General features: G+C 47.5%; 1 protein-coding gene across 1 annotated transcript in view; it reads left to right on the forward strand.

Moving 5' to 3' along the window:
- The first annotated feature begins 3839 nt into the window (after positions 1-3839).
- SSUH2 (ssu-2 homolog (C. elegans)) overlaps positions 3840-21459 on the forward strand; it is a 31066-nt gene continuing 13446 nt past the window's right edge. The window contains 3 exon segments of the mRNA XM_006109641.3: positions 3840-3924; positions 20797-20895; positions 21230-21324. Coding sequence (XP_006109703.2) covers positions 3840-3924; positions 20797-20895; positions 21230-21324 — 279 coding nt within the window.

Consider the following 21459-nt stretch of genomic DNA (forward strand, 5'->3'; position numbering starts at 1 on the left):
GACTGAGTGAAAACTAAGAGCCGAGGGCCAGCCCAGTGAATTCATTAGGAAGCCTGGGGCAGACACAGCGGCCATCTGGGTGGCCACCATTGGGTGGGAGAAAAGCCAGTGAGAGGGCCAGGGCACAGAGGTGTAGTCACAGGAGGAAGCCTCCATATTCCAGAACTCCTTGTCTGCCTCACCATGGCAGCCTTGGGTCCTCTGCATTGTAAGTACTTGGTTATGAATTTGTCTCCCACCTAAGACTGGGAGTTCCTTGAGGGCAGGAATTACCTGGTTTACCTCTCAGGAGGGGCGCACAGTAGGCACCTGAACCGTTGAATGAGGATCTGGTGAACTTTCTGGTTACTTAGACATCAGATTTACTTGCCAGAAACCTCTGTCTCTTAACCAGCCTGGTCTTTTTGCTGGAGTCCAGAGATGATAATTTTTATTTTTTTTAATGTTTTTGATTTGAGAGAGAGAAGAAGGGAGAGGGAGACATCAATGAGAAAGAAATATCGTTGGCTGCCTCCTGCACGTGCCTCACTGGGTATTGAGCCTGCAACCCAGATATGTGCCCTGACCAGGAATCAAACTGGTGACCTTTTGGTGTGTGGGTTGACACTCAACCACTGAACCACACCAGCTGGGTCAGATATGGTGGTTTTGAGAGAGCTGATCCATACCCAGAGTGTCCATTTTAGAAGAAAAAAGTGCTGTCCTTCTGTGATGGAAGTGGTTCCATGTAATCTACCTGCCATCAGGTAGTTCCCCTCACCTCACAGGAGGGCGCCCCAGCAGGACTCAGTTTCTGGCTGGGCACTCAGCCCGGGTGAGTGGAAACCCATGTTGCTGAGCCCGTGCATTTCCTCACCGGGCGATGGCAGAAGGGGCCTAAGAGAGAGCCTGACAGGGGTGTCCACAGAGTGGGTCATGCCATCCACTCGATTATAAAATTCTCCCCTGCTCAAGTCACCCTTTGGTGTGTGTTAGCATGGGGCACAAGTATCTTCACATTCTTTGCCCATTTAGAGAAATCGACACGATTTCGCTCCCAGATCTTGTTGCCACCAGTTTTCCAGTGATGCCCCTGGCCATCCAGACAGACCACTTTTCCGCAGCTCATGAGTTGGTATAGACTTGTACCTGTGGTGCTTCTTTTCCCAGGCAAAATGCACAACCAGGTGCATTTCAAAGTCCTGCCCTCTGGGCACAGTCCCTTCACCTGTCCCTCAGGAATGTTTTACTTTTGCAGCATCCACTTTTGGGCTTTGAACCCAGTTTGCACCGACTCTGAAGCCTCAAACGGTTGATTCTGCGACCACTGTTCGCTTTGAGTAATTGCGAAGCTTCTGCTTTAACGCCCTTCCGAGAGGCCCGGCCCAACGGTAGGAGGCTCTGCTCACCGGATACATCTTCTGCTTGGTAAGTGGAAAATGGTCCCCATTCCGGACCAGCTCTCAGTACTCGTGCTCATGGATAGGTGTCCTGAGATTCAATTCTGCCTTCTTCTCCTCCTGACAGCCCTTAAATTCTTGAAGGCATCGCTGAGCGCTCCCTCTAGGCACTTCCCTCACCAGCATATCCCCTTGCAGTCATGCAGTGTGCCTTCTAGACTTCCCTTCTAGAGCCGCGCCCGACCCTCACATGTGTCCCGCAACTCTGACATAGCCTCCAGGCTCAGAGACCAAACTCAGAGATTACCTTGACTCTATAGGTTCTCAGACAGCAACAAATGGGTAGGGTTGGCTCTTAGGCAGCTGCCTTCATAGAGCAGATGTTTCAGGAGCACTTGCCATGTGCAGGACATGAGGATGCTGTGATGGATCATGTCTGTAGACCACTGAGGACCAGTTCAGGAAGAACAGCTCTAAGAAGCCCACTTTTTTATATCAACAGCAGTGATACAGATGAAGGTGAAGTGCCTGGCGCAGAGTGGGGGCCTCCCTTCCCACACCCCAAACTCCTTTGACACTAGTGGGAGGTGGGAACCAGAATTTGCCTCATACAGGCCTGGGTCCTACAATTAGTGATGCTCGCTCCTGACACCATGAGTACTGGGTGGTGACGGGCATATTATTTTCCCCGAGTCACTCAAGCTGCCTAAGACAGCACTCCTGTCTCAATGCCTAAGCAAGATTAGTTGGTTTGTTCACCTTCCATGCATTTAAAGAGATATTTACTAACCCATTACTATGTCATCTAACTAACCCATTACTCATGTTTAGCAAGGGACTGTCCCTCCTTTTGATCTACACTCTCGGGTTCCTGAGATACAACTCATGATTGTCGGCATCTGGCAACCTCAAGATTTCTGGTCCCTTTCATACTCAGCTCTATTTAACATTCTGTTCCTTCTGTTTATCATTTTACTGATTTCCTATGATTGTTTTTCAAATGCCGGAGGGCTTTAGGCAAGTATATATTGCTGCTTAAAAAGTATTCAAGATATAATAGTGGTATATTGTTTTAGTTAAGCCACAGGTGGTCGATCTATCAATCATCTATCTATCTTTCTGTCATCTATCTATCTATCTATCTATCTATCTATCTATCTATAATGTTTTAGCTTAAACACACACACATAGATGCACACATATTATGTTTAGAGTGAAATATACACACAGCCAGCCACAAACATCCTGTTCCCATGGAGACAGTTCTACAAGGGCTTAAAATCATTGCTTAATGTATAAAGGTATCAAAAGACAAATTAATTCCTCAGGATCTCGGTCTTTCTCATGCATATACAATAATGAAACTTACATAACTCTCCAGTTTAAGAAATTCAGTGCTCTTACCAACTATAAAAACCTATGTGTGGGCATTGAGCCGTCTGTGGGGATATAAGAAGCATTTGTCAAATATTGCTGCAGCCTTCATGGCTGTCGCCAGCACCCTGCTGGGTGGGCAGTGAGTGATGAGGTGAAAGCAGTGGAGAGAGACTGAAGGCACTTGGTGGCACACCTCGGAGCCGTCTCCGCCTGGGGCGGCCGTGACAGATTAATCAGTGCATCCCGGGCGATCGCAGCCGCCGGTGTTCCCGGAGGACCGGCATGCGTGTCCCCTTGCCCTGCGGAGCAAGGCTTCCTTGGCCAGAGAGCCCCAGGCCCAGGGGTCAGGGGTCATTGCCAAGAATGCAGCGCAGGGGGAGGGGGGCAGCGCACAGGCTTTCACCTCTGCCACCAGGTGACCCAGGCCCAGGTGTCCATTGCTTAGACTCATCTGAAGGAAAGGGGCGAGCTTCCAAGGGCTTGAAGGAGGGCCAAGCCCCAAGCAAAAGGCTTGGAAGAGACCTTGAGAAATGCCCCAGATGTTCCACAGGGGACTCGGTTGGTGTGGTGACAGCAGTGGGTCAGGAGCTGGCTGTGCCCACAATGTGCCCACAATGTGCTGTGTGACCTTGCTTCTTCCCCAGTGAGACGATGTGACGCTCGACCTGAGAGGCCCCTCCATCTCTTCTCTCCCCCTTGGGGAGGTACCCCCCCTCATGGTTATTACACTTTTCTGCAATCCCCACCCCGACACTCAGAGCCCGCCTCCTACTGCGCAATGCAGCACAGGCGTCAAGGGCTCCGGCTTGAGTCAGGAGCATGAGGTTTGGATTCAGCTCAGGTGAATGGGCACCTAAAAGTGCCCACCTCCTGGGTGGTGAGGACTCGGACGACTAGAGGCGCCCAGCAAGAGGCTGGCACATAGAAAGCCTGGTGAGTAGGAGCTCCAGGAACCCCTGTCAATGGGCCCAGAGCGGCTACTCTCATGGGCTAGGTGCTTCCCCTCTGATGTTTCCCTCTGTTGTATTCAAATCAGGCAACAATGGGCCTCCCGTCCGGGAGGGGCCGAGGGTAGTCCCTCAGATGCTGGCGGCCAAGCCACTGGAAGGGCAGAAACCTCTGTGGCTGGACATCTGGACCATGGACAGGGATCTGAGTGACGAGGACAGTAAGTACAGCCGGGCGGTGCGGGCGCACACCTCTGTAGTGGGCACCGAGCCCGAGTGCTGCCTCGCGGAGGGCATCCTTCCCTCCTTCCCTCCTTCCCTCCTTCCCTCCTTCCCTCCTTCCCTCCTTCCCTCCTTCCTCCTGTGTGCAGAGCCCATTCCCAGCCTGCAGGCTGGTGTCTGCAAGGGCCCCGGGCAGTGGAGAAGGATGGTAAAACCCAAGAGGAGAACTTTTCTCCCTAAGGACTTAATATATCCAAGTCTTACAGTCCTATGCTTCCTTTCTCTGTCGACAGTCCCCCTCCTCCAGAGCCAAATGTAAGTGTGACTGTCAGGAGTCTTATTTCAATCACAGCTGGGCTCAGCTCTTAGATGAGGTTAATTTAAAAATGTCATGAAAGGTCTTTACTCGTGGTCTCCCTCTAGCAAAGAGCCATTCTGTTCATTACCGCTCCCGAAACAGCCTGGGTGACCCCTTCCTGTCTTTACTGGGACAAAAATACAGTGGAATATGAGGACTATTTAAAGAGACAACGAAAAAAATGGTAACTTTAGGAAAAAATGTGCTATGTTTAAAAAATTTTTGATCCTGAATTGGAATGAGGAATGCTGTGCAGTCTCAGATTGGGGATTGGGAGGCCAGGGTTCAATACCGACGCTGCTGTGAACTGCCTGTGTGATCGTGGGCCAGTCATTTAAACTCTCTGAGCCGCACTTTTCTCATCCATGAAGGGAGATTGGGTGAGGAGTTCTTCATCTGAAGACCATGAAGGGGTGGGCAGAATGTTGTGTGAGTGTGCTTTTTCTGGAGGTGGGAGTCCACAGCTTCATCTGACTCCCAGCGAGACCTGGGGCACTAGTCCATTTTCATAGTTGCTGAACTCGGGGGCCGCAAAGGTCCTTCGAGGGTCCAACACTCTCTGTTGTCTCTGTTGTTATCTCAGAGCTCTAAGTTTCAGAGCCGAAGTGCAATATAAAATAAACGCATGCTGCCCTAGCCAGTTTGGCTCACTGGATAGAGCGTTGGCCTGGGGACTGAAGGGTCCCAGGTTCGATTCCGGTCAAGGGCATGTACCTTGGTTGCGGGCACATCCCCAGTGGGGGGTGTGCAGGAGGCAGCTGATCGATGTTTCTCTCTCATCGATGTTTCTAACTCTCTATCCCTCTCCCTTCCTCTCTGTAAAAAATCAATAAAATATATTTTAAAAAATAAATAAACTCATGCTATTTTTAGGGCTCAATTTAAATTTTTCATATTGAAGTGGAAGCTGTACGGAGATATCTTAGCATGTGTTTGAGGAGGACTTAATCTGACATGTTGGAAATTGTGTGTTTTTAGTCTTATTTTAATAAGATCCTACTAACATTCAAATGCAGTCTTTCCTGTCAAAACACTGCTCATTAGCAGCCTTTCCATTTATACTGGGAGTTTCTCTTAGTAGAAACGGGATAAGTCAGATCTCAATTCAAATGCAAGCTGGGCCCATTTGTGCTGAAAGATTTTAAGTCACTTAATCTCTATGGTATCATCTTGCAGATTTAATCAAGGATTAATTGGCTGTACAGTGCCTAAAACATCACTCAGTCTAGAGCAGGAATGAAGTAAATATTGACTCTAGAAAATTATCAGATTGTACCCTCCAGAGCTTTAAAATTAAGCTGTCATTAAGTGGAGATATTATCACCTGTGATGTTTCTGTTTTGGCATCACCCATTTAGTAAGCAAGGTGAGAGAGTAAGGCGAACGTTTTAGTTCCCTTAACATTCAAAATGATAGACTCAATTCTGTCATAGGGTCGCCCCCCGTGTGGTTTTCTTTTCTTTTCTTTTTTTTTATTTTATTGATTTTTTACAGAGAGGAAGGGAGAGAGATAGAGAGCTAGAAACATTGATGAGAGAGAAACATCGATCAGCTGGCTCCTGCACATCTCCTACTGGGGATGTGCCCGCAACCCAGGTACATGCCCTTGACCGGAATTGAACCTGGGACCATTGAGTCCGCAGGCCGACACTCCATCCACTGAGCCAAACCGGTTTTGGCCTGTGTGGTTTTCTAACCCAATCAAAGCTCAGGGCAGCACTTAGGGCAGTGATGGCAAACCTTTTGAGCTTGGCATTTTGAAAAACCCTAACTTAACTCTGGTGCCATGTCACATATAGAAATTTTTTGATATTTGCAACCATAGTAAAACAAAGACTTATATTTTTGATATTTATTTTATATATTTAAATGCCATTTAACAAAGAAAAATCAACCAAAAAAATGAGTTCGCGTGACACCTCTGACACGCGTGTCATAGATTCACCATCACTGATTAGAGCCTACTGCAAGGGATGGGGCTGCCCAGAAAACGCTTTAGAAACTGAGTTGATGCACTCTGGAACTAAGTAAAATTTTCTCCAGGTTTCAGACTTACTAATTACTACAGGACTTCCATAATTTAAATGTCCTTCTCAGGTGAGAGGCGGCTGCCCGCTTTGTCCAGTTGAGTTACCTTCCCAGCCACTGAAGTGCTGTCCCTGAGTTTTTGAGTCTGTAATGTGGGCAGCTTCAGCAAGAGAAGATCCTCCTCCGATGACACACTTTGGGACCAAAGGTCGCACAGACGGGGACATTCTGGAAGGTGGCACCCACGTGGACGCCACCTTGAAGGCCGTTTAGCACCTCCACTGGCGGGTGCTGGGATGCCTCCGACAGCATCGCCAGCTGGAGGCAGCATCCCCCCATTGATGGAAGCTCCTTCATGGTGGGCAGCTGCCCCGCCTACAGCTCCTCCTGTCAAAGGTTCTCTTACATTGAGTTGATATATCTTTCCCTGGAGCTTCTACTCTTTGGTGTTTATTCTACCCCCCAAAGCTCCTCAGAACCTGTCTGTCCTGTGTTTAAAACAAGAACTCTTCAGTCTTTTCTTCTCCTGTTTCTTCAGTGGTCTCAGACATAATATGTTTTTAATCATTCTTCTCTTAGAGGGAGATGTCCTCGCTCAGAGCTGAAGAGGAAATATCTCCTCCCTTATTCTAAAAACCATATCTTTTGTAATATAACTTCTTTGATTGCAGACTTACAGCCCTCCCAGAAATGGTAAGTCAGAGCCTGGTCCAGGAGCGTAGGACCTCAGTGGCACCTCCTCACTCCTGGTCCCTGGTCCCTAGGGAGGTAGAGGCAATGATCTGAGGCCACAAAACTGTCGCCATTAGTGACTCAGCACTGAAGAGACGGGACTGGCATCTGGACCAGCTCCGGTCCCCGAAGGTTTGTTCACAGAGTGCCCCCCGCCTTGCTCTGCGTTGGAGATCGGAGACTGGATCCCAAGCTGTCACGGTCCCTGGGTGGGAAGGGATGCTGCACTTCCGGGCAGGGGCCCAGTTGCCAAGAGCCTTGGTCACTGACCTTGGGCCTTGGCGTTTTCCACACATCTCTTAGGATGGAGGCACAGCCACCAGGGATGCAGGCCTTCCCTGCCAGGCTCGCCATGGCTCTCGGGGCCCCTCCGGTCTTTCCTAAGGGCTGCCACATCTTTGGAAAGGGATTGTGGGTCTGGAAACTACTAGTGGAAAGATACTGTCCCCTTTGGGGAGTAAGAAATAAAACTTTTAATGGCATCATGTCATAGCTTAGTGGGGAGCCCAAGAACTCTCCCAAATTTGTTTGCAGATCTCTTATCCACAGCACTATCTTCTCCTCCCTGAGCCCTGGTTTAGGGAAAGGTATCAAGGCCCTAAAAGTAAAGTGATTTTTCCTCTAAGACTACATAGCAGACTAGCTGCTTTGTGCTGTGCTCATGGCTGGGGCAACAAGGATGAATAAAACACTGACCTACCTTCAAGGTGTTCAAAGCCTAGTAGGGGAGGCAGACCCCAAGCAGGTATTTTACAAGTAATCTATATATATAAAAGGACAATATGCAAAGTGTCCCCTCAGGAGTTCGACTGGTAGACCAGGAGTTCGATCGCTCGCTATAACGTGCGCTGACCACCAGGGGGCGGAGTGGAACACGGTGGATGACCAGCTATGGCGGTAGGGCGCTGAGGGAGCAATGGAAGGAGGAGGAGGGGAGGCAGGGAGGCGGGAAGGCTGGGAGGCAGGGAGCCTGATCGGCCCTGATTGCCGGCTAGGCCTAGGGACCCTACCCGTGCACAAATTTCATGCACTGGGCCTCTAGTAATTCTTACAAAGCCATTCGGCAAAGCAATGATGGGGAGTGGATTCTCTTGAAGGCAGTGGAGTTCTGAGATCACAGAGCAGGAGAACCCCACCAGGCTGGCTTTGCAGGAAGGGAAATCCGGGCCAAGTCTGGCTGAACCAGGTGATGGGATGTCATGGGCAGAAGCGGCCAGAGCAAGGGCTGGGCGAAATGGCACAGTGTATGTGTGAGGATGTATGCAAACCTCAGTGTCATGAAGTGACAGCCCCCTCCAGAAGGGACAGGCAGCTCTTAGAAAGCCCGGCCCTCACGTGGGCCTCTCTGGGTGTGATGGCACCTTCCACAGAGCATGGGTTTTCCTTCCCATTAGTGGAGCTGTGTGGTGGCACTTGCTGCATTCTTCCCTGGCACAGAGGGGCTGCTAACTCCAGGGAAACTCCTTCCAGGTCTTCTTCCCCCATTTCTCTTGATGTCGGTCTCACTCACATTATATTTTCTCAATGTTCCCCACCCCAAAGCTCCCACACTTCTCTCTCAAGCCTCAAGCAGGCTTGTCTCTCTCACTCCCCCTTTCTGCTCCGGTCTGCGTTCCTACCTCCTCCCCCTCCCCTTCCCCCTCCCCAGAGAGCTGTCTTCCCTCCTCTTACCCTGCTCTGGACAACATAGGAGGAGTTTCTCCTCATCATGTGAGCAGAGAGAACCTTTTCTCCCCACATGTAATGCAGGGCCTTATCGGACAGGTTCAGGAGCCTGGACATCAGCTGCGGGTAGGAGTGAGCCACTGCAGTGTGTGAGAGAGGGGATGGCCTGCCAGCTTTCTGGTCTTGCTAGGAAGGCCTTTAATTAGTGTAGCCAATTATTTGTGTGTTTGTTGTTCCTTTTTAAAAGAATAGTTTATTGATTTTCAGAGAGAGAGGAAGGGAGAGAGAGAGAAAAATATCAATGTGAAAGTGCAACATGGATCGGCTGCCTCCTGCACGCCCCCCACCAGGAATGGAGCCCGCATCCCGGGCATGGGCCCCGACCAGGAATCAACCAGCAGCCTCCTGGTGCATGGACGACACCCAACCGACTGAGCCACACCGGCCAGGGCTGCTTGTTCTTTTAGACAAAACAGGACTTCTTTCTTTTCTTGATCTTATAATCACCTGAACCTCCTTATCTTTCTCTTTTATTTTATTCTAAATTGTGGTAAAATACCTGTAACATAACATTTGCCATCTTGACCATTTCTAAGTGTGCGGCTCAGTGGCCTTCAGCGCCTTCACATCGTTATGCAACCATCACCTCCATCCATCTCCAGAATGTTTTCATGTTCCCAACTGAAACTGTCCCCATCAAAAGAGGACTCCCCATTCTCCCCCGCCCACGAAAACACCATCCTACTTTCTGTCTCTGTGAATTTGACCACTTGACTCTCTCTTGCAGCATCTTAAGTATAATTTAAGTCATAAGATGTCTATGTCCACCAACTGTATGCAAGAAGCAGGGAAGGGGGTTCCCTGTCTAAAAGGGGCTCTCACACCTGCTGAAGGAGATAAAGTATAAAACAAGTCAGAGCAAGACAGCAGTGGGGAGCCGTTGGAGCAGAGAAGTGGCATGATTTCAGGGCTTGTGAGGTGATGAATCTGGAATCGGGGGCAGACGACGTGGGCTCTGTTTATCCTTCTGAAATAAGGGGGTTGGCAGTTTAAAAGAGCACTGAAGAGGCTATCCATGAATTATCCCTTTCTCTGCAAGGAAAATCCCTCTCTGGACAAACAAAAAGCAGCTGGTGGCTGATGAGCAGAAACGATGCCTTGGTAACACTTTGCGAAGCTTTCTCTGCAGCCGCTTGATGCCCTTTGCATGGAGCAGCAGGGTGTTCAGCTAAGTGGGAAGGGCGTTGGGGCTTGGAGTCGGGACCTGAGTTTTAAGTACTGCTTCTGTCTCTGCTGTGAATGTCTGAGCTCGTTGCCCCAAATCACTTCTCTGAGCCTCATCTTGTTCTGTTACAAACTGGGGAAAACAGTGGTTGTTGTGAAGTGCAGAAGAGATCATGCCTGCGCCATCCCCTGGTGGGCCACCGGCCACCATGCGTGTGTGAGGGTGGGGCGGCCCAGCTGGACAGCTGCCCTGGGACTCAGCCCCAGCACCATGGAGACAGTGAAGGGCTGGGTGGCCCCCTCTGGGGTGCCCTACGCTGGGTGTCACACAATGCCCTGTGACGTCCGCGTTCCTGTTGTGCCCGATGAGATCTGCACAGGAAATGACGTGTCCGCCCGTAGTTCAGCCTGGAGTCCTTTATTTTTGTCCGTAACATAATGGTGAGGTTAATTTAGTGCTGACGATTGATGACTGCCCTGGGAGGTCGGGGTGGCTCCCCGTGATGGATGGAGCTCTGGCTTTCCCACCTCTCATTCTTCCCCGCTTCCTGCCCCTTTGTTTGGTTTGCAGCAGGACATAGCAGCCACAGGGCATTTCCCTGTCTCCTCCTGAAGGACAGCACTGATGCCCTGGCTGACCCGAGACTTCTGGGTGGGTGGGGCCACTGCTTTCTTTCTCTGCCGGACATTTCCACTGATTCCTGGCTCAAAGGAACACAAAGAGAGAGGAAGACCTTGCCTTCTCAGGCCCATGGCATTGACTGAGCATTTATTAATGGCAGGCTCAGGACTGCATTCGCATTCTCATTAGATGGGCACGAGCGTCCGCTCAGTTTCACAGCTGGAGAGTTGAGTTCTGCACGGGTGTGTGACTGGCACAGGCTCATGTATTACCTGGCTCAGCTCCAGGGGATCCGAGCCCAGGTTCCTACCACCGAGCCTCAAGGATTCCGAGTCCAGTCACCCTGGCCTCAGTCCAACCCTGACCTTCATCTTCACTTCGGATAACCGGGCTCACGGGAGCTGCGATGGACGTACATGGGCCCTGGTCCCAGAAAGTTCAAATTCCAGCCTCCACCTTCCCCTCAAACCCATCCTCACAGGTGGCTGTCTAGGTCAGGGTGGGTGGGCAAAATATGGCTCAGGACCCACGGCCTGTTTTTGCAAAGCTTTATTGGAACAAAGCCACTCTTATTCAATTGTGTAGCGTCTGTGGCTGCTTTGAGCCACAATAACGGAGGTGAGTGATTGAGACAGACCGCTTGGCCCACCAAGTCTACAATACTTACCACCTATTTATAGAAAATGTTTGTGGGTCCCTGGGTCCCTGGTGGCTAAAATAGCTCAGGATGCTAATAAACATTAGAAACAAAATATTGGGAACTAAGGTATAAATAATTCCATATTATCACACCAGGGACTTCCGTGCTTATTGGCAGCCACAGTGTGAAGCTTTGGGACTTTGCGCCACACCCATGTCCATCCTGGCGCTCTCACCTGTTTCATTTGCTTACAGATGTTTTCCTGCTAGAAAGGCACACTCTACATCTGCAAACATCCTTCTGTTTCAGCTTCCTTTTAAGTTTCCTGCAAGGAGAAAGATAGTTACAGATGCATATGTGTTTGAGGACAAAGACTTTTCCAATTTGGGGGGAGGAGTAGAACGGGGTTGTTCACTGGTCATGTGTTTCAGCATTTCAGTCTGTCTCACCACCTCCACTCCACTTCCAGACAAACAAGGCTGCTCCAATTTAGAACAAGATCTACTTATTCTTCTGGCCTCTGTTTTTTATTAAACTCAAAAGAACAGTTTTAGTTTGTGGAAGTCAAGAGCTATAGGCTTTAAAGAGCTGCCAAAATAAATAAATAAATAGGAAAAAGAAGAAGAAAGGCAGGCCTGGGTGGGAGGTGGGTCAGCTGGAAGTTTGACCCGTGTGTGCTCCAGGGACTTAACACAGAGAATCACCTCCACTGACCATTTTTATCAGTTCACCCTCTAGGGCCAACTCCCTGTGATTAGCTGGGCAGCTAGGAAGAGAGTGGAGGGATTCTGGTCCCTGAGGGCAGCAGGAGCTTAAGGGAACGGGTTTGAGGGGTGGCCCAGTGGGCTGGAACTGGATCAGCTGGGGCCTCTCCCCTGCTCTCACTCCACCGCTGTGCACCCTTGGGTTCTGGAGTGACCTCTGAGCTGCAGACTCGTGTCGAGTGGAGTTAGAAGTCCTACCTTCCAGGTCTCCAGTGGAGGGTGGGGTGGAGCAACAAGTGAGTGGGCAGATGCTTCCTGAGTTGTCCTGAGTTTCCGGGGACCAGTTCTTATATTATGCTCTCCTGCTTGGAGGCTCAGGCCATGTGTCTTATGTCATAGCCTGACGGATCAAGATGAGGTTTTTCAAAATTTCTTTTTCTTTTCTTAATTCAATGTTATTTTGCATTAGTTTAGAGTGTTCAGCATAGTGGTTATGTGGTAGGCAGTTAGAAAGGCATGGGCAGAGCAGGGACGAGGGGCCAGGTACAGAAGGTCACCAGGGCGGAGAGCCCGGGTGCCTGGCAATGGGCAAAACTGGGAAAACAAGGGCCTCGCCCCCCAGGGTGGCCTCTGCTAGCATATCACTCACTGGTCATGCGGTTTAGATCCCCTGATCTTTCATGTCACTGGTCACGCGGTTCGGACCTTCTGCTGACCTTCTCCCCCACCCCCCGCATGTTGTTAGTCATGCAGGTTAGACCCCCCATAGAGAAACATTCAGACTTGTGAATAACTTTCCTGAGTTTATTTGAGCCAAACTGTCAACAATTGCTGGGAAGCAAAATATCAACAGATTGAGATAATGCTCCAGAGAATGGCAGTTTTCATCTTGTTCGATAATTACAATCAAAAGAGGAGACGTAAGTGGGTTACATGAAATCCAGTGGTGATAGATTAGGGAGGTGGGAGACAGCAAAGAGGAAAAACCACTGGGATTGGATAAAAAGTAAAATGATAGACACATGCTTCTTTTACATAGGTGGGTGCAGGATAGTCAACAGTCAGTGATTAATTCGATAACAATGAGGGGATCTGTGGTCTCTGCAGACGGTGCCTGTGCTTTGAGGGGTCTGGAAAAAGGAAAATTACTTTGATATTCCAAAGATATCATAGATGCAAAAAGACAATAGGCTCAGTTTAGGTAAAGATTGACCTTTGGCCGAAACCGGTTTGGCTCAGTGGATAGAGTGTCAGCCTGCGGACTGAAGGGTCCCGGGTTCGATTCCGATCAAGGGCATGTACCTGGGTTGCGGGCACATCCCCAGTAGGAGATGTGCAGGAGGTGGCTGATCGATGTTTCTCTCTCATCGATGTTTCTGACTCTCTATCTCTCTCCCTTCCTCTCTGTAAAAAATCAATAAAATGTATTTAAAAAAAAAAAAAGATTGACCTTTGTCCTGGCCTAGGACATAACAGCCGACCATAAACTGGTTTTAGTTTAAAAAGTTTTAATTTCAGACTATAGTTTGAGGTTATTTTAGGCCTCTGAGTTTGCAAGGCCACCACACAGGCCTTCCTGAGCTTGTCAGGTGTAGTATGTGGCCTCTTTTGACCACACGTCCCCCTTTTGGTCATAAATCAAACTAAAGGATGCATTGATGACCAACCTTTTGGTTGGATAATGAGGTCCCAGGGTGCTAGGAAGGCTCATCCCTAGGATGTCTCAGTGTCAGCATTTGTCTAGCTGAATAGGGTGGACCATTGGGAATGGGCCATAACCTTAGATGTCATTCAAGGTCGAATTATTATTATTATTCAAAATAAAAAGGCAGGTGAATGGGAGGCAGTCAGATCCTATATGTCCTTGTTAAAAAATATTCTGGATCATTTCTAATATTTTAGCTACTATGATCTGAGTCTTTTTTTTCTGCTTAAGTGTTTTTTTTAAAATATATTTTATTGATTTTTTTACAGAGAGGAAGGGAGAGGGATAGAGAGTTAGAATCATTGATGGGAGAGAAACATCGATCAGCTGCCTCCTGCACACCTCCTACTGGGGATGTGCCCACAACCAAGGTATATGCCCTTGACCAGAATCGAACCTGGGACCCTCAGTCCACAGGCCGATGCTCTATCCACTGAGCCAAACCGGTTAGGGCTCTGCTTAAGTTTTGTTTTTCTGCGTCTAGTATAACATTTACATACCAGGAAACAAAAGCAAAAGTATTAAACCAGTAACACTGATTAGGAACAGAAAATGTCTAATACTAGACAAGGAAGAGTCTGAGGGGTACAAGCATCCCAGCCAACAAAAAACCCTTTACATGTCTTATCATAATTTTTTACTAAGCTAATTATGTTTTCCTCCTTCATTCACTGTCACTTGTACCTTATGATATGGTTGGCCAGATGAATTAAGACTCTTTACTATTTCATTATCTAAAAGCTGTAATTTTTCTTCTGATTGGTTAGTCTCCATAAAAATGACTTCATGGGGAGGATTAAGTTCAATTTCCCAACACATTGGATTTTCAGTATCAATATTATCATAGGTTTTATTAACCTCAGGCAAAGTTATGTAGCCTATAATTTCAGTATTATACCATATTCCAGTAGTATTTAATATAAATTGGGTGTTATTACAATAGAAATCACTTAGTATAACAGAAACATTTTCTAACCCTTCTCAACAAAAACGCCCCTTTCCCATATGCCATATATTATTATTTGTTGGGGTGGATACAGTAGGCCAGGACTGGGTGAATCCAATATTCCATATAGATTGGGGGCATAACCGCTCACCTTTTTAATTTTCACAATCAGATAGTGAGATAGATTCCCATTATTTATTGTTTTTAAATATGGCCCATCTGCTTCTCATTGGAAGTATTCTAGTGTTATTGAGGATGGTCCCTATGCCAGCCAGTTGAACTCCTGAGAATTTAAGCTTAGGATCTAACGGAGCCTGGGTTTTTAAGACACACCAAAGTAGATCGCATTTCCCATCCAAAGTTTTCCAAAATCCAGGAGAACTGTATGAGTCTCATATGTGTCTGGCCTGGGCTTCTGTACCCATTATTGTTGGCCATTGTTTCATAGCTACTTCAGATTCCATTTGCATTGGCATAGAGTGACAAAAGGTTCTGTTGCGTTAGGATATAGGCATGTTCTCATTGTTGGGTTTGTGCATGAGTTTTTATAGTCTGTCCTATCCATTGAGCTAAGGCTTTATTGTCCTTTCCATGCTGCTTCTCACCCTTTTCCTTCTTGAAACAACATTCCCTCCATATGACCTATTTTAGGTAGAGAGTCTTTTTCTAATGAATGACGTTCTTCATTAGCTGAAAGTTCAGCTTGTCCCAGAATGCCAAGGCCAGCCCCTACTCCTCCAAGTATTCCCCTTTTATTTCTTTTAGAGGACCAATGTTATTGGATCCACCAGGAATGTTGTTGCCATTGGGTAGCTATGGGTTGGGAGCAGTTGGAGTACACTGAATGGACTCCAAAATGTTGAGTTTCCCAGGCTATAGTTAAGTGGGTAGAGGTATCCCCAAATGAGCCAGAGTTTGAGTGTTCCATAGGGCTTCCCACAAGCGTCCAGGAGTAGTTACAGACATATTTACCCACCAAATAATCCTAATAATTTTTGAAATGGGGACCTATTGATTTTTTTCTGGTTTCATGGACATCCGGCCACAAGAGCATGGCTGTTGAGTCTGAGGACAAGATATTCTATGACAGACAGGGCAGGTCACTGCAAGCTTTTTCCCATCACATCAAGGTGTTTTTCTTAGCTTTTCATCATCCATTACTATAGGTATATAATACTCATAGATTAGATCCATATATCTACCACGGGAATTATCAGCGAGGCATTCTTGGAGGTATTTGTCCAAGTTGGGCCCTTTATAATAGATATATCCAGAAAAAAATGTACCAACGCTTATATTTATAGGAGAAGACCTGTGTGTGGCCAACAAAATGTTAACTTCATTATCATAACTGATAATCAGAATATCATTGTCTAGTAGGTGGGAAAGATTAGCAGGTACCCAAGTTAAATTTTTCATTTCTAATAAGGGAAAGGGTGTGAGGAGATGATATTGTTTCCCCTAGGAAACAATAAGGAGGATAATAACAATATAAAAACCATTTTGTGTACATTCAATCAATAACAATTAGGTGATATAAGAACAAGGTTTGAACAGTTTCAATTTGTGAGCATTCAGGCCTACTTGACGTCTTGTGGTAGCTGTCTGCTTCTGTGGTCGGCTTCTCATCCTTGAACAGTCTTTGTCAGGGGAGATGAAAGGCTTCTGAAATTTGGCTAGTTGAATTTTGATTATACCATTGGTACGTTCCACAAGTCCTGAAGACTGTGGTATAGGCTAAATATTACAGATGATTTTATTATTTGTTCAGTGAACTAAGTCCCTCGGTCACTATGTAATTCAGAGGGAATTCCCCAATTGGGGATTATATTTTCTAATAACAATTTACTATCTGTTAAGGCTGTTGCTCTCCTGCAAGGGAAGGCCTCAGCCCAGTGAGAAAACATACAAATCATAACTAATATATATATGTATCCCTGAAATGGTTGAATTTGGATAAAATCCAATTACCATACTGCAAATGGACCCAAAAGAAGTGGGCAATGTCCTTAGGATCCCTGGAGTGGTTTTCCTGGGTTATATTTTGGACAGAGAACATCTGCTATACACATTATGAGCGATAGCAGGAGAAGGCTTTCAGTAATATTGTTTACTCCCCGAGATAATCTTTTCAGGACCCCAATGTGTTAGCTCATGTACATGCTGAAGTATAGGGAGTTGGGCCCCTATAGGTAAAATAGGTTTCTGATTGGGTCCAAGCCATATCTGTCTCTCTGGGTCAAAGGTTCCCCCTTTTTGTTGCCATGTTCCCTTTTCTTCCTCTGTAGCTGAATGTTGATAGTGGAAAAGATAATCTTTTATTGATTTAATAGAAAGCAAAGAATATTCTGGCGTCTGGATAACTTGACTGTTCAATGCCGCCTGCTGAGCTGCAGCATCAGTGGAATGATTTCCTTTTGCTCCATGGTGGTAGCTTTAGAATGCCCTGGGTTTTGATAAGTGCCAATTGAATGGCATCTACAAATTCTGCAACCAGTTTTCCATTTTTAAAAAATGTACCTTTGTTGTTGAAAGTATCACAGATGTCCCCTACCCCAACCCCCTTAACCCCTTCCACCCACTTGCCATTTTTATGGGCTTTCCTGAGGAAGTTAAGAAGCCTCACTGCTTCCATAACATTCCAGAGTCCTGAGCTACATCAAATGCATAGCGACTGTCAGTGTAAATATTGGCTACTTGATCTTTGGCCAATTGACAAGCCCAAGTTAGAGCAGTTAATTGGGCTTGCTGAGCAGATCTTATTTCAGGTAGATAAGAACTTTCAGTTATGTCCACTGTGGAAGTTATTGCATATCCGACTCAGAAATGTCCCAGTTCATCCTTCAGATAAGATCTATCTGTGAACCAAATTAAGTCAGCATTGTCATTAGGAGTTCCCTGTAAATCATTCCTAGGAGCAAGAAGGTGTAAGTAAGCAAAACACACTTGTAGGTGTTTTCATCCTGTAAAGAGGGTAATAAAGCTGCAGAATTAAGATGATTACACTGAGTTAAAGTAATATTAGGTGCAGAGAGAAGGAGCATTTCATAAGAAGCCAGTCAACTGATAGAGAAGTGTTGGGTGTGATGAGAGTCCAGTAAAGATTCAACAGAACGAGGAACATGAATGGTTAAAGGAGAGACATGGCTGGAGCAGAGATCACCCTCACACAGGGAGGGAGTCCTTTGCTACTGGGTCTAGTTGCTGACTGTAATAGCCTATAGGTCTATGATGAGCTCCACGTTTCTGAGTTAGAACTCCTAAGGCATTTCCTTTACTTTCGTGTGTGAAAAGGAAGAAGGGACGTTTATAATTTGGATGTCCCAGAGCAGGAGCTTTAACAGTACTTCCTTTAGAGCAGGGGTGGGGAACGTTTTTTCTGCCAAGGGTCATTTGGATATTTATAACATCATTCTCGGGCCATACAAAATTATCAACTTAAAAACTAGCCTGCTATATTTGGTCAGACATTTAATTAACTCATCCCGAATCCCTTGACAGGGCCACATCAAATAATTCCTTATATGGCCCACAGGCATGACATTCCTCATACTTGCTTTAGAGCAAGCATGTCAAACTCAAAGGCAAACACGGGCCAAATAAACGAGGCATGCGGCCCACAGACTGCTAGTTTGACATGCTTGTTTTAGAGCCTCTATAGCTTATTTCCATTTGCGGTTCCATTAGGTTGGATCAGGTTGATCTGACTTCACTAGGGCATATAGCGGCTGGGCTGTTGATGAAAAGTTTGGAACCCAGTTTCGACAATATCCAGTCCAACCCAGAAGTCCATCTAAGCTGCTTTCTTATTTTTGGAAGAGGGAAAGATAGGATTCCTCTAAGTCTCTCAGGGTTAGTCAGTAGCCATCTTTAGATATGAGATGGCCACGGTATTTTACTTGAGGTAAGCAAAATTGAAGCTTATCCTTTTAAACCTTATGTCCTTTTATAGCTAGCTGCTGCAATAAGTAAATTGTGTCCTTTGGGGAGTCTAGTAATGTCCTATAACTTAAAAGTAAATCACCCACATACTGGATTAGAGTGGAATCTCTAGGAAATTTAACATCATTTAAATCAGCTTTTAATATCTGGGAGAAATAGGTGGGACTTTCTGTGTATCACTTGGGCATTACAGTCCAAGTAAATTGTCAATCTTCCCAGGAGAAGGCAAAGAGATATTGACTGTCTTTTTCTACTGGAATGCTGAAAAAGGCACTACATAAATCTGTTACTGAAAAATATTGGCAGTCCACAGGAATGGTCGATAATAAAGTAGGTGGATTTGGAATCCCAGGATGTCTGGGAATAACTACCCCATCCTTTCCATTTGGTTTCTTTACTGGAAAGATAAAAGAATTACAGGGGCTTGTACATGGAATTATAAGTTCCCCTTCTAAGTAATCTTGTACTAGTATAATGGGCTTAATTCCAGCTAGTGGATCTTACCCTCTCATCTTTGTTGTCCAGTCCCCCAAAGCCCCTGCTCTCTGGCAACCATCATTTGTTCTCTGTGTCTATAAATCTGTTTCAATTTTGTTTATTGATTTTTGTTCTTTAGATTTCACATATAAGCAAAATATAAGCAGATTTATAGTGAGCGATTCTCCTATACGTTCTGCCTCGTAAAAGTGCTTGGAAAGAACATGGGCTTTGGAGACCAATGGACCATGGTCTTAATGCAGCTCCATCACTACTGGCTGTGTGATCTTGGGCGAGTCACCACCTTTCTGAGCCTCCATGTTCTCATTGGTAGAACAGGGTAGGAATGGTCTGTCATTTGGGGTAATGCAACAAGCAGACACCAAGATGGCATTAGATGTGCCAGAGGTCCTTTGGGGACACCTGTGAAGGGAAAGGGGGAGAGGGAGCAGACGGGGGCAGGGACAGCCTTCAGACCTCAGGGCAGGTCAGACGTGTAAGAGGAGAGTGGGAAGAAGGAGCATGAGCAGAAGGAGCCTCAGAACATGGTGTGGGCCCAGCTCACATGACAGCTCAGGGCTCTTTGCCCGTGTCTGTGGGGAGTCCCAGGGCAAAGACTGTCCATCATAGGAAGCTGTGTAATAAACTGCTCCACATCTCACTGTCTTCCAACCAACCATTTCACTATGTTTCATTATTTTTCAAGTCAAAATTTTGGGCAGGGCTCAGCTGGGTGATTCTCTTGCTTTGCGTGTAACGGGTGAGGGTCTGTCTTAGTTTGGGCTGCTGTAACAAAAACACATTGACTGGGGGGCTTAAGCAACAAACATTTAGTCCTTTTAGTTCTGGAGGCTGGGAAGCCCAAGATCAAGGTCCTGGCAGATCTGGCGTCTGGTGAGGGCTCCCTTCTGGCTTGTAGACAGCTGCCTTCTCACTGAGTGCGCACATGCCAGAGAGAGAACACCCTTGTCTCTTTTGTTTTTGTAAGGACACTAGTCCCATCCTGGGGGCTCTGCCCTCATGATCTCATCTAAATGTAACCACCTCCCACAGGCCCATCTGCAGATACCATTCCACTGGGCATTTAGGGTTTCAACATAGGAGTTGGCGGGAGTTGAGGGGAGTGACACAGCCATGTAGTCCAAACAGGTCACGCAGTGGTAGTTAGTGGGCAGCTTGGTCGGGCCTGGACGGTCCCAGATGGCTTCACTCATTTGCCTGGTGGCTTGGCCGGAGTGGCTAGAAGGCTGGGCTCCACTGAGCCCTCTCCATTTATTCTTAGGGCATCTCCACATGGTCTGACTGGTAGGATGGTCTGATTTCTTACATGACAGCTCAGGGCTCAAGAGGGAATGCTCCTAGAGGCCAGAAGTAGACGCTGCAGTCACTTCATCGCTTTCATTGTGTTCCTTTGGTCTTGAACCTGCCCAGGTTCAAGGGGAGGAGACATAGACCCATGTTTCAAAGAGAAAGAGGGGCCTTAAGGAAGCGTGACCATCTGTAACTCAGTATGTATCTCCAGGGTGGTGGCCTATGACATGTTTATAAAGCTCCTGTCGTGGTGACTGGCACAGAGCAGGTGGCCCTCAACCAGGAGCTGCCATTCTCAAGGGTTTCCCATCCTTATAATTACTGCTGCGACTATCCCACCCCCACCCACCCCTCTCACCCTGCAGATGTGTTCTGCCTCCTGAGGGTGCCAGAGAGAGCCAGGCTTAATTAGGGTGAGGCTTTTAGTAATGTGCCTGCCCTCACTTGTCAGCTTCCTGGGAAGTCTCCGTAGACGCCCCTCCCTCCCTGAGGCGCGGGACCACCCATCTCTCTGCAGGTGTGGCCGACCTCAGCTTCGAGGCCGTGAGCCCCCTGGTGCCCCCGGTCGAACTCCTGGAGAGGCTGCCCAGCTATGACTGCCTTTTTCAAGGAGGCGGTAAGTCTGTGGGGTCTTGGTTCCTACGTCCTCTTCCTGGGGCTTCTGTTGGTTGGGGGGACGTCTCTGGAACAGGCCAGTGCTGGGGTAGCTCCCCTTTCCTCTGGGGCCTGGGAAGGCCCTTGTCACCGTTGGGAGGGAATGGGAGGACATGGGCACAAGCCCTGTGTCCACGAGCATCCCGTGACCATGACCCTTTAAGACAGAATGATGCTGATCTGGGAACTGTCATTCTTTTCTCCGGCTGCTCCCCCTCACACTCGGCTCCTCTTTCCTGCTTCCACCACTGGTGTCCGTTCCTTTGAGCGAGCCCTGACTCCTCCCTCTCTTCCAGGGCAGCAGATCTTCTTCCCATCTTTGGAGGCTCCCCGGAGACCCCAGGAACAAACATGCTGGTCCTCGTTCCTGGAACACAGGTGAGCTGCAGGTGTGACCTGGTGACCCTCCCGGAGCCATCACACAGGATCACGGGGGGGTGAACTGCTCCATCACCCTTGTCCCCGAGGGCCCCCCTGGGGGGGTCTCAGGGCCCACAGATCTCAACCCCAACAGCCCATCAGGATC

The sequence above is a fragment of the Myotis lucifugus genome, unplaced genomic scaffold, assembly GCF_000147115.1.
Source record: "Myotis lucifugus unplaced genomic scaffold, Myoluc2.0 scaffold_8, whole genome shotgun sequence".
Lineage (NCBI taxonomy): Eukaryota > Metazoa > Chordata > Mammalia > Chiroptera > Vespertilionidae > Myotis > Myotis lucifugus.